Here is a 12193-nt window from a genome sequence, read left to right as displayed (position 1 = left end):
GGCGCCCCGCCTGCCGGGCGGCCGGGAGGGAGGAGGCTGCCCCCCTCTCACCGCACCCCGAACAACGGGCTCCCTTTGTCTGCGCGGGCCTCTCAAGATGGCCGAGCTGGGTGGAGACGGCGTCTCGGGGCCGAGCGCGGGCGGAGGCCGCATCCCGGGCGCAGCATCACATGAGCGCGGCGCTTTCGATTCCCGGCCGCGCGGGGCCGCCGCGGGAGGGCGGGGGCGGGGGCTGGGCCGCGGCGGGTGGGCGCCCGGGGCGGCGGCGGCGGCGGGCGGCCGCGGGGGCTGGGCGCCCGGGGCGGCGGGGTGACAGCGCGGCCGCGGGGGCTGGGCGGCGGGGTGACAGCGCAGCCCCGGCGCCCGCCGAGCATCCCTCGCGGTGCTCACGGCAAGGAGGGGTCTCTCCTCGTTTTACACTCGAGGGAGCGGAGGCCCGGCTTCAGTGACTTGCCCGAGGTCGCCAGCCCGCCAGGCCTTCTCCCTCGGCTCAGTCTCTCCGTTTCCAGGCCTTGGCTAGTGCTTGCCGGTCGTGTCTTGTATCTGTACAGGCTTAGGTGGGGTTAAGGAGAATTCTTTGATATTCGAGTCTGATTTTACAGATTAGGGGGAAAAAAGGCTCAGGTTATGCCCCTCGTGGAGCAGGGACCAAAAGGTTTGCATATTCCGGGGGTCTCCTCAAAAGGTGGCAAGCTTTTGGAAAAGCAAGGCCAGAATTGCCTTGAGAGGCTGGAGCTTGTCAGCAGGGAGGATTTCATTTTAGTGTTTTAAGACCAAGTTGTGGTGGTTAGAGTTAACATATTTGCTGAGCCGGCATGTGGGTGTGGCACCATGCACCTGGGAGTCCGGACCATGTTGTTCAGGTAGAATTTAACATCAGCAGGGAGGGATTGAGGATTTCTGAAAATGGCATCACAAAACAAAACAAAAAAACCCCACATGGTTCACCTGTCGGTAAGAGAACATACACTGTCCTCTCTTCACCCCACCTGGTATTTGTTTCTGATAGTTTGTTTCTTTCAAAGGCTGTCCTTACACAGAGGATGCTTCACTGTACCTTTGGTGTGTGCTGGAGGCTGGGAGAATGTCAAGGAACATTTCTTAGAGCCCATGGAATGTTCCTAGCAAATAAACCATTCAGGTAGATGAAGGATGTTCAGGGATGTTTCCTGTTAGGTTTGTGGTTGTGTTTTCCTCCTTGGAAACCACTAGTGTTTTTTTAAAAAACAGCTCCTTTACTGTGTTTCCAAAAAAGTGTGTAGTCATTTTTAGAGTAAAATCACCTGGAATCCTTCAACCCAGATAAGACTACTGTCAGCATTTTGGCGTGTGTTTTTCAATGCATATACTTTATTTTATTAAAATATATTTTAACTTGGGTTTTTGACTAGTTTGACCTTGGCTAATTTTTTATTATATTTTTATTGTACAATTTATGCATTGAAGTCAGTGGTTTCTATTTCTGGTCATAATTACGGAAAAATTTTGTAACTTTTCTTTGCTTCTAGCATGTTCAGTAATTCATTTTTATCAAATATTTTAGAATTGAACTTTGCTAAAATAATTGGGGGAGTGGGAGCCCTGTTTCTCATCGTATCCTCTCTAGTGCAAATCAGCTCTGTATTTTCTTTATGGGTACATTGTCTTCCTTTCAGCAAAAGCGAATATCCAGGCATCCAAATCTTGGCTCCATAATGACTTGCACTTTTGAAAATTGACTACAGAATGAGATTATCTAAAATTGAAATCCTACCTCATTGCTGTATTTATGAAAACTCCTGAAGTGTGTCTAGTAATTCAACCTCTCTGTAATTATTTTTCACTTATGATAATCTAAGGAAAGATTTTAAAATGAACCTAATCTTACACTGGATGTCTCCATCGCCTTGTTTGCCTCCCGGCTACACAGTATCATAATTTAGATGGGATGGGTAAGGACCCTGACACTCCCTGGGAGGGCTTTCCTCTGGGTTGGTCTTTGTACGTTAGCATTGGCATTCATAGGTTTTATGAACATCCAGGATTGGTTGTGGAGAGAAGGTAAACTTGCCTTGATATGGAAAAAAAACTGCTTTGTTCAAACTGAATAAAGAGCACCCTCAATGGTAAAGTCATACAATTTATTTAACGGACAGGGAAATTGTGTTTTAACCCTCTCCTTGTTTTCGTGGAAAGAATTTTCCAAATACTTGTAAATGAATAGAGAAGCACTATGTGTGTGTAATTAATTAATTTGCCTTTTTTTTTTTTTTTAAGCTACCCCAGTTAGCTATACGCTTCTTTGGGTAAAGTTTACCTTCCCTTAAAGCATAGAATAAGATTGTGAATTCACAGCTTATTTTGATGGTGAAGAATCTGAAAGTAGGTGGGAAAGAGAATGTTAAGTTAAAGCTCCTGTTTTAGAAAGAGAAACCTCCTTTCTGTAATTCTTGGCCTGTAGGAAATTTTCTTTATAGTGTACTTATAAATTAGGAGCAAATAGGTTCTATTTTACCCATTACTTAACTCGGTATCTTACAGTAGTTATGCCACCTCTAAGCACTTGTTCCTTGAAGTATATTTTTTTCTGTGTTTTATCCTGTGAAAAGGTGTGATTTAGGTTGAAGCAGAGAATGTCTGCTTTTTATTGCAGCTGGGGAACCAACAGGGTTGTGACTTTATGTGCCCTTTGAGCTAGCTCCTCAGTGACCAGACTGCCATCAGGTCCTGGGTTTTTCTTGTTTTTACACTCAGGTGTCTCCCTATGACCTCTCTTATTCTTGGAACTTTGTGTTTAAAACTGAAAATTGTAGCTGCCTTTTGTCAATATTTATCTTAAGCTTGGGATTATAGTTTTTCCCAAGACATATAATTTGATGAAATAGTCAGTGATGACTGGGGCCTGGAGTGTGAAATAAAGCTAGAGCTTCTTATAGTACATAGCTTTCTAGAGAGATAGCAGTTAGAAAAGTTTTATGGGACGTGTTTTAGTGTGTGTGGTTTTGTTTTTTGGCATCCAAATGTGTGATCACTTTTATTGTAATTTACTAAAGTATTGTTCCACAGTACAACGAGAGATTGGAAAAAAGAATAAAAACCTCGTCTTTCACCACAGATAGAAAAACCCTGCCCTAGATAATCCCTAAGATACTTTATTTTAAATTTTTGTTTTGAAATAATGCCAAACTTACAGGACGGTTGCAAAAATAATACAAAAAACCATTATAGAGAACTCTAATATATTCCCTAACCACATATACCCAGATTTACCAACTTTTAACATATGCCTCATTTGTTACATCATTCTGTCTATCCAGCTCTCTGTTTTCTAAACGAGTGACTTGTATACATCATGCTCCTTGAACACTGAATACTTCCATGCATATATGTGTTCTAAGAGAAGAATAGTCACCTATGTAATTTATTAAGTATAGCTATCCAGTTGGAGAAATTGAACATTGATATAAAGCATGCATCTATATTTCTTTTTTTAAAAAAAAGATTTTTTTTTAAAATTTATTTCTCTGCCCCCACCCCCCCACCCCCCCCCCCCACCCCCGTCCCCGTCCCCGTCCCCATTGTGTGCTCTTTGTATCCATTTGCTGTGTGTTCTGTGTCAGCTTGTATTCTCGGCAACACCGGAAATCTGTGTCTTTTTTTTGCATCATCTTGCTGTGACATCTCTCCATGTATGCAGCGCCTCTCCCGGGCAGGCTGCACTTTTTTCTTTCTTGCGGGGCGGCTCTCCTTACGGGGTGCACTCCTTGTGCGTGGGGCTCCTCCTATGTGGGAGACACCCCTGTGTGGCACAGCACTCCTTGTGCGTATCAGCGCTGCGCGTGGGCCAGTTCAGCACACGGGTCAGAAGGCCCTGGGCTTGAACCCTGGACCTCCCAGGTGGTAGCCAGACGCTCTATCAGTTGAGCCAAATCTGCTTCCCTATATTCCTTTTTTTTTTCCCAGCAGTCCCACTAATGTCCTTTTGAGCATTTTCTGTTTTTTGAGGGGTCTTTAAATTTACTTTTCTGGAGGCTTAATTTTCCTGAAAGAGTAAGAAATGTAGTAGAATGACAAGTGTAGTGTTCGTTTACTAACCAGAATGGTTAGTAAATTAATACAAGGCATCTTCTTTGAAACTGGAGTCCATCCACCTGGGCTTACTGCCCTGTGCTGTCCCCTGTAGGCAGGGCTGTCCACCTTTTTATAGAACAAACCAGTCTTGCAGCGAGGTATGTTTGAATGTGTTGTGCAGCGCAGTGAATGAAATTTACCTACAGCAAAGGGGAATCAGCCATTAGTTGCTCCAGGAGGCTAAGATGGTCGGAATCCTCTTCAGCAGCATCCCAGAGGGTCTGGCTGGGAGCCATAGCAGCTCCAGCCTTTGCCTTTTCTGAGTGAAGAAACTGAAACCCCAGGATTTTAACATCCCATTGAGAAAAGGTGTTTTGTTTTGTGTTTTAATTTTTTTTTAGGAGGTACCAGGACAGGACCTCGTACATGGGAAGCAGGTGCTCAACCACTTGAGCTACATCTCCTTCCTGAGTAAAGGTTGCTTTAAGAAGGATTACGAACCCTAAAAACTAATCTCTCTATGCAGTTCCTTGGTATCATTTAGACAGGAATGTTTGTATTAATCGATTTCATATCCTGCCTTTTGAGTTAGTATTAGTCCTCAAAAGTACTAAGTATTTTAAAAGTACTAAGTCCTAAGTTCTATGGGCATTTATTATTTGTTAATTTTTCTGTCCTTGTTTCTCTTTTTCTGGAGATAACAAAATGAATATCTTTTACTTTATGTGCAACTCTTATAGGGGTTTTAACACCCCCCTCACATTCTCGATCGAGAAGGCTTAAGAAGGGAGGGAGGAGACGGAGAGATGAGGGAACTGCTCAAGGCTGCGGGAAACCGGGGCTTCACTGGATTTTATCTGTGTGCTGCATCCCCTTTTCCAGTTGCCCCTTCACCAGGCTCTGTGAAAATGGCCCTGGTCCACTTGAGAGGGAGCAGTGTAATTCTGAAGGCAGTTGGATGCCATCTTTCTTATATTTATTAAATGGGCTGTAACGCTCCCCTCATTCACATAGTGGTTTGAAATACAATATATTAGGCTTTCAGTAGATGTATACACAGATTAGTTCTAAATGACATTTTGAATGTCACTAGAAATTAAGTCACAGTAATGCATGTCACACAGGTTGCAACAAACTGCTCTGATTCTTTGCATCTGCGGGCAGTACAGTCTTGGTCCAGTAAGTGTCAACCTGTAACTTTACCAAGCATCAGTAAACTGATTTACACTTTACTGAAAGTGAAATTGCCTGGCAAAACATTCATATTGTGTTTGGAAATAATCTTCTAAACACAACAGGATTAATAGCATGTTATTAAGAATTAACAATCAAGTGTCCCTGCCTCTGACAATTTTTAAAAATTCATTGAAGTATATCACTCAAACATACATAAACAATAAGTTTATAGTAATAGTTGTGAATTTGCAAAACAAACAGATATAGCATCATATAGGACTCTCGTACCTCACCCTACCACCAATACCGTGCCTTGTTGTTAAGCATTTTTAATTACTGATTAAAGTGCATTTTCAAAATACTGTTATTATTTTTCCCCAACCCCCACCCTATTATTATTATCTTTATATAATTTGTATATGAACATACATAAACAATAAGTGTATAGTAAAAATTGTGGACTTACAAAGCAAACATGCATAACATCATATGGGGTCCCATGTATCAGCCCTCCAACACCTTGCAGTGTCATGAGACATTTGTTACAAATTGTGAAAAGAATATCATCAAAATCTTACTAATTATGGTCCTTATCATACATTCGGTGTATTTTTCTCCCAATCCATCCTATTACTATTTTTTTTTAAAAAAGATTTATTTATTTATTTAATTTCCCCCCCCTCCCCTGGTTGTCTGTTCTTGGTGTCTATTTGCTGCGTCTTGTTTCTTTGTCCGCTTCTGTTGTCGTCAGCGGCACAGGAAGTGTGGGCGGCGCCATTCCTGGGCAGGCTGCACTTTCTTTTCACGCTGGGCGGCTTCCTCACGGGCGCACTCCTTGCGCGTGGGGCTTCCCCACGCGGGGGACACCCTTGCGTGGCACGGCACTCCTTGCGCGCATCAGCGCTGCGCATGGCCAGCTCCACACGGGTCAAGGAGGCCCGGGGTTTGAACCGCGGACCTCCCATATGGTAGACGGACGCCCTAACCACTGGGCCAAAGTCCGTTTCCCACTATTTTTAAAATATATTTTTATGACACAAGTTGTAAACTTATGAAACAATTATGCACATGTGCAGAATCTGAACAGTTTTTAAATGAAGTAGAACATCAAGTTATTCTTTGGAAGATATAATCATTTATAGAGAGGTAAGCACAGCTTATGAAATAATGTGCTAGTTGTTTAACTGTGAATGGAAGCCAGGCACCCTCAGAAGTCATCTGCTCTCATCATACAGGGAATAAGCAGTGAAAGTGAACCCAAAGTATTTACGTTGATTAATAATGACTTCCGTGAGTTACCGTCATCCGGAGAATCTAGGATTTTAGAAGTCGGTAGGGGGCGCCTAGGTGCATCCTCTGCCCGAGGATTGAGTCATTGGGCGGGCCTTCCCCAGCCTCCCAGCCTTCCCGATGACTGACTGCATTGCGGCATCCCTTGCCCAGAGCCCAGAGCCGCAGTGACTCAGGGCTTGGCGTGCAGCCCGAGCCAGCCTCCCTGCTGGCATCAGGAAGTGCGGGCAGCCGGCAAGTTCTCAGTGTGACTGCATCACCTAGATGGTGAATCTTTATCAGGGAGAAGAAAGGATTCAAAGTGAACACAGCACATTTCTACATTTTGTTAATAATAATTCCTTTGGTGATTATGGGAAGTTACTTTTCTATGTATTGTTCGGGTGTTATACTGATGCCATATATTTTACATAAATAATAGAACAGTATTATGGAAAGTTGAGAAAATGGAGGGAGAAAATATTTCATCATCCCATCACCCAGACAACGGTTTTAATTTGGGGGCTTTCCTTACTGCCTTTGTCCAGAAACTTGCATTTTGCAGATTGCAGTCATACTGTCTGGTTGGTTTCAGGCAGTGTGATTTATCTTGTGGTATACCCATATTTGAGTTTTAGAAAAATCAGCTCATTCCTTTTTTTTTTCAAATAGTCATTTTATAAAAACAGGAAGTACCTGGCACACCTGAATGTTCTACCACGCAGTCTTCCCTCTGGAGTATGTTCTTCTCTGTAGATATACTCCTGATTTATACACTTTTAGTGTGAATTTTGAATTTTGTGTTTGTCTCATCTGAAAGCTAATGATGCAGCAAACTTTTGCTCAACCCCTGTAAAAACCAGATTTCATAGTTTGAAGTACTTAAGTAATAGACCACTGAATGCACCAGCCCACCCCCACCTCTGCTGCCTGTTTTGCATCTCAAGAACTTGAAGCCCAGAGGAAGAAAAAAGCCTTAGGTTATAAGTAGTTGAACTTGACCCCCAAGTCTTCTGATTGCTAAGTCTTCTGCCATTTCAGTTACCTTGTGTCTTAAAACTGAAGGCAGTTATCATGTAAAGTTAATCCTTTAGGGTATAGTCCTGGCTAATGCAGATATTTCATACAGTCCATTATTGCAAAGATAATTTAACTAAACCGTTTAGGCATCTAAATGGGTTGGTGCTAGGTACAGAGGTTTGGATTTTTTTCTGTTCTTAAAATTTTTCAATTTTTCTATTTTGATTTTTAATTATTTAGAAATTTAACATGCATGCATCTTGAGGCTATCTTACTGTTAGGTTCTGGGGAACTTTTGCAGATGAGTACTGTGTACACAGCACAGTGCTGTGGGGTCCAGCTTGCCTCTGCCTCCTGGGACTTGACCGGGAGGGAAGGAGGTTATTTGATCAGTCACCCCACCCCCACCCCCCCCGCAGACTGATGGGTGCTTGATGGGGATTATTTTGCCCCCCTCCCCCATTGTAACAATTATATAACATAAAATTTCTCATTTTAATCATTTTTAAGTGTTCACTTTAGTGGTATTAATCACACTGGCAATGTTGTGCTGCCACCTCCACCATCCATTACCAAGACCTTATCATCACCTGAAGTTGGTTCTTAATAGCAGTTTTCTTGGAAAACTGGCCTGTCCTTGAAGGGAGGCGGGAATGGGTAGTGATGAAGAGCCTGGACTTTGGAACCACAGATTTCTGAAGTCTGACTTTATCACTTTCCAGCCACGTGTCTATGGGCAATTTACTTAAATTCCTTACCTGGAAAGTAAGGATAATAATAGCCATGCCAGCCCTTATAGGGTCCATGTGAGGGTTAAATGTGTGAGACACACACAATCCTTAATCAAATGCCTGTCCTGTATTAAGTATTGCGCATACAACTGAGTAGGATACATGGTGTGTTTGGGAATTGCCAAGTCACTGTCCCTGTTTGGAGTGCAGGGGATGAAGCCTTTGGGATAGGCTAGCGAGAATTTAGCAACAGCAGGTCCCACTCAGCCCTTCCTGTGCCTTAAGCCCATGATTCTGCCAACAGCCCAGACTTACTCTTACTGTCCCCATTTTACAGATAAGGAAATGGAGGCACAGAGAAGTTAACCACCTTGCCCAAGATCACATAGCAAAGAAGTGACAGGGTCAGGAGTCAAAAACCCTGGGTAGAGACAAAAATAGGTAGAAGCCAAGTTACGTCCGGGTTTGAATGTCAGTTTGGGGTGAAGTTACATCATTAGATAAGCAGTTGATAAAACAAAAAATTTTAAATGTTGATATGAATCTGATGTAATATTTATTACAATTTATAGAGGATGTTGGTGATGAAGGAGAAGAAGAAAAAGAATTTATTTCTTATAACATCAACATAGACATTCATTATGGGATTAAGTCCAATAGGTGAGTAGTGTGAATATGCTATTGTCTGAGATGATAAATTTATGGGAATTAAATGTGAATCTTTCTTTAAATTCAGTATCTTTTCTTGGATTTCATGTAAGAGAATTTCCAAGTCAATATAACCTCTAAGATAATTTTATTTTAATGGCTCTGTCATGGCATCCATTTTATATTTGAACTGTAATTTACTGTACACGTCCAACCATACTCTGAGATTTTATGTGATTACTCATTATTATAAATAGTAAACACTTTTTTGTACAAGTCTGGTTCTTTTTTGGGTAAATCCCTAAAGATAGCATTATTGGTTCAAATATAATGCACCATTAAAGGTTTTAATGCATGTTACCAGTCTTCCCATCTTCCAAGAAAGTGCCAATTTATACTCCAAGAGGCATATCCAAATTTAAATGTGTAAACGTTATCATTGATTCTGCATTGATTTTTTATTATAAAACTTATTTTGAATAATTTCAAGTAATTAGCACCTAGAACTCCAAGATACCCTTCTCTGAGCCTTACCAATGGTTAACATGTTGCCGTGTTTGCATTATCACTTTGTTACCCTGAACCATTTGGGAGTTGGTTATTGACAACATACCCTTTATCCCCACATACTTCAGTGTGTGTTTCCTGAGGACAAAACAGGTCTGGCTTATTGCCTCAGCAGTTACCAAATTCAGAAAGAGTAGCATTGCTACAGTATTATTACCTAGTTAAAGTACAGGTGCAAGTTTCCTCAGAAATGTCCTTTTGTAGAGTTTTCTCTGGTCCAGAATCTAAATCACACATTGTGTTTTATTTCCTGACTCTAGAATCTCTTGATCTGGAGCAGTTTTTTAGCCTTCTTTGTGTTTCATAACATTGGCATTTTTGACAAGTGCAGCCAGTGGTTTTATGGAATGTCCCTTAGCTAGATTTGTCTGATTCTGATTCAGGCTGTACATTTGGCAGGATTACTACTGTGACTGTGTTCCTTTCAGTGCATCACTTTTAGAATAATAGGAAGTCTTACACGTGCTACTTCAAACACTAATCTTCTTGAAACCATTAATTCAACCTGATTTTGAGCAGCTGTTATGTACTAGATGTGGCAGTAGGTGTAGAGTGGTATGCAAAGAAAGAAGACCTGGTTCCTTTCTCAAGAAGCGTGTAGTCTTTGGGGAGGATTTCATTTCTTCTTCGAAATGGTTCGTAACTAACTGTAACACTTGGCAAAATCTAAGGTGCAAAATACATGGCCGCATGGAGGGTGGAGAGGTTGCTTCTAATCAGGGAAGGCCCCAAGGGAGAAGTCACGCTGGAATTGGGTTTTGAGGGTTACCTGGAATTTCAATTGGGGAAGATAGGTTGATTAAGGCAAAGACATAAAGGCACATGGGAATGGCACGTTCAGGGAATGAGACCTCTCGTCTAGTGGGGAAGGGGGAACATAGCAGGAGATGAAACTGAAAGACTTGGTTTTGGCCAGGTTGTGGGGCACCTGCAGTGGCCTCCTGTCACTTTAGTTTGTGGGCATCTTTCCTTTATACAAGCTGATGAGGTACTTAGTGCCCTAATTGAATGATACAAATTGGTGTAAGATCAGCCTTAAGTGTCTAATGGCTTGTAACTTACAGTTGTTGCTGGGGCAGGCTAGATTTAATGGGGCCAAGAACTCATCTATGTATGAGATGAATAAACTTCACTTGGCTTCACAGCCGCATGCTTTAATTATTATCTTGATTCTATGGCTTTCCCCCAAGTGAGTAAAGATAGATGAGCAATACATCTCATTATTAGAAAAACAACTGTTTATTCTTAATTTGATTTTTAAATTATAACATCCAAATGAATTTTTAGTTTTGTGTGTAACAAGGCCACAATTGTTAAGACTGATTAGGAATGAGACTGTTCTGATTTATTCCTTTGCTTGTTTTTTTAGCTTGGCATTCATTAAACGGACTCCAGTAATTGATGCCGACAAGCCAGTGTCTTCTCAACTGCGAGTCCTCACCCTCAGCGAAGACTCCCCCTATGAAACACTGCATTCTTTCATTAGCAATGCGGTGGCTCCTTTCTTTAAGTCCTATATCAGAGAGTCTGGCAAAGCAGACAGGTAAAAACTGTTTTCCCTTAGTTCACCTGAATGTTGTATTTCATAAGATATTTGTGGAAGATGATGTAAAACTATGACTATAGAGGGCAAAGCTGGTAAACCAGGAGCATAGAAATCTCTTGCATTCTTTTTTTTTTTTTAAAGATTTTATTTATTTCTCTCCCCTTCTCCCCTTTTGTCTGCTCTCTGTGTCCATTTGCTCTGTGTTCTTCTGTGTCCACTTGTATTCTTGTCAGCGGCACCAGGAATCTGTCTCTTTTTGTTGTGTCATCTTGCTGTGTCAGCTCTCCATGTTTGCGGCGCCACTCCTGGGCAGGCTGCACATTTTTTGTGTGGGGCAGCTCTCCATATGGGGTACACTCCTTACATGTGGGGTTCCCCTACACGGGGAACACCCCTGCGTGGCATGGCACTCCTTGCATGCATCAGCAGTTGTGCGTGGGCTAGCTCACCATGCAGGTCAGGAGGTAGGCGGATGCTCTATCAGTTGAGCAAAAAATCGCTCCCCTGAGTCACTTTTTTTGTTGCATCATCTTTCTGCGTCAGCTCTCCGTGTGTGTAGCACCACTCTTGAATGGGCTGCACTTTTTTCACACAGGGTGGCTCTCCTTGCGGGGCGCACTCCTTGCCCTATGCGGGCGACACCCTTGTGTAGCACGGCACCCCTTATGTGTGGCAGCACCGTGCATAGGCCAGCTTACCACACAGGTCAGGAGGTCCTGGGTATCAAACCCTAGACCCTCCATATGGTAGATGGACACAACTGCGTCCCTTTTTTTTTTAAAAGATTTATTTATTTCTCTCCCCTTCCCCCCATTGTCTGCTTTCTCTGTCCATTCGCTGTGATGTTCTTCTGCATCCGCTTGTATTATCAGGCAATGGAGGGAAACTGTCTTTTTTGTTGCGTCATCCTGCTGCGTCAGCTCTCCATGTGTGCAGCACCACTCTTGAATGGGCTGCCCTTTTTTCACACAGGGTAGCTCTCCTTGCAGGGCGCACTCCTTGCATGTGGGGCACCCCCACGTAGGGGTGGCACAGTACTCCTTGCGCACAACAGCACTGTACATGAGCCAGCTCACCACGCGGGTCAGGAGGCCCTGGGTACAGAATCCTGGACCCTCCATATGGGAGGTGGACATTCTATCAGTTAAGCCATGTCCACTTCCCTCTTGCATTCTTAAATATGTAC

The 12193-nt window shown here is 42.7% G+C and overlaps 1 protein-coding gene across 1 annotated transcript in view; it reads left to right on the top strand.

Moving 5' to 3' along the window:
• Positions 1–12193, top strand: part of DYNC1H1 (dynein cytoplasmic 1 heavy chain 1) — a 75758-nt gene that overhangs the window by 607 nt on the left and 62958 nt on the right. The window contains exons 2-3 of the mRNA XM_012523548.2: positions 8819–8906; positions 10831–11004. Of these exons, the coding sequence (XP_012379002.2) occupies positions 8819–8906; positions 10831–11004 (262 nt within the window). The remainder of the gene's footprint in view (positions 1–8818; positions 8907–10830; positions 11005–12193) is intronic.

Source organism: Dasypus novemcinctus, chromosome 3 (assembly GCF_030445035.2).
Source record: "Dasypus novemcinctus isolate mDasNov1 chromosome 3, mDasNov1.1.hap2, whole genome shotgun sequence".
NCBI lineage: Eukaryota > Metazoa > Chordata > Mammalia > Cingulata > Dasypodidae > Dasypus > Dasypus novemcinctus.
Note: the sequence above shows the minus strand (reverse complement) of the source record. Positions and strands in the feature narration are given on the sequence as shown.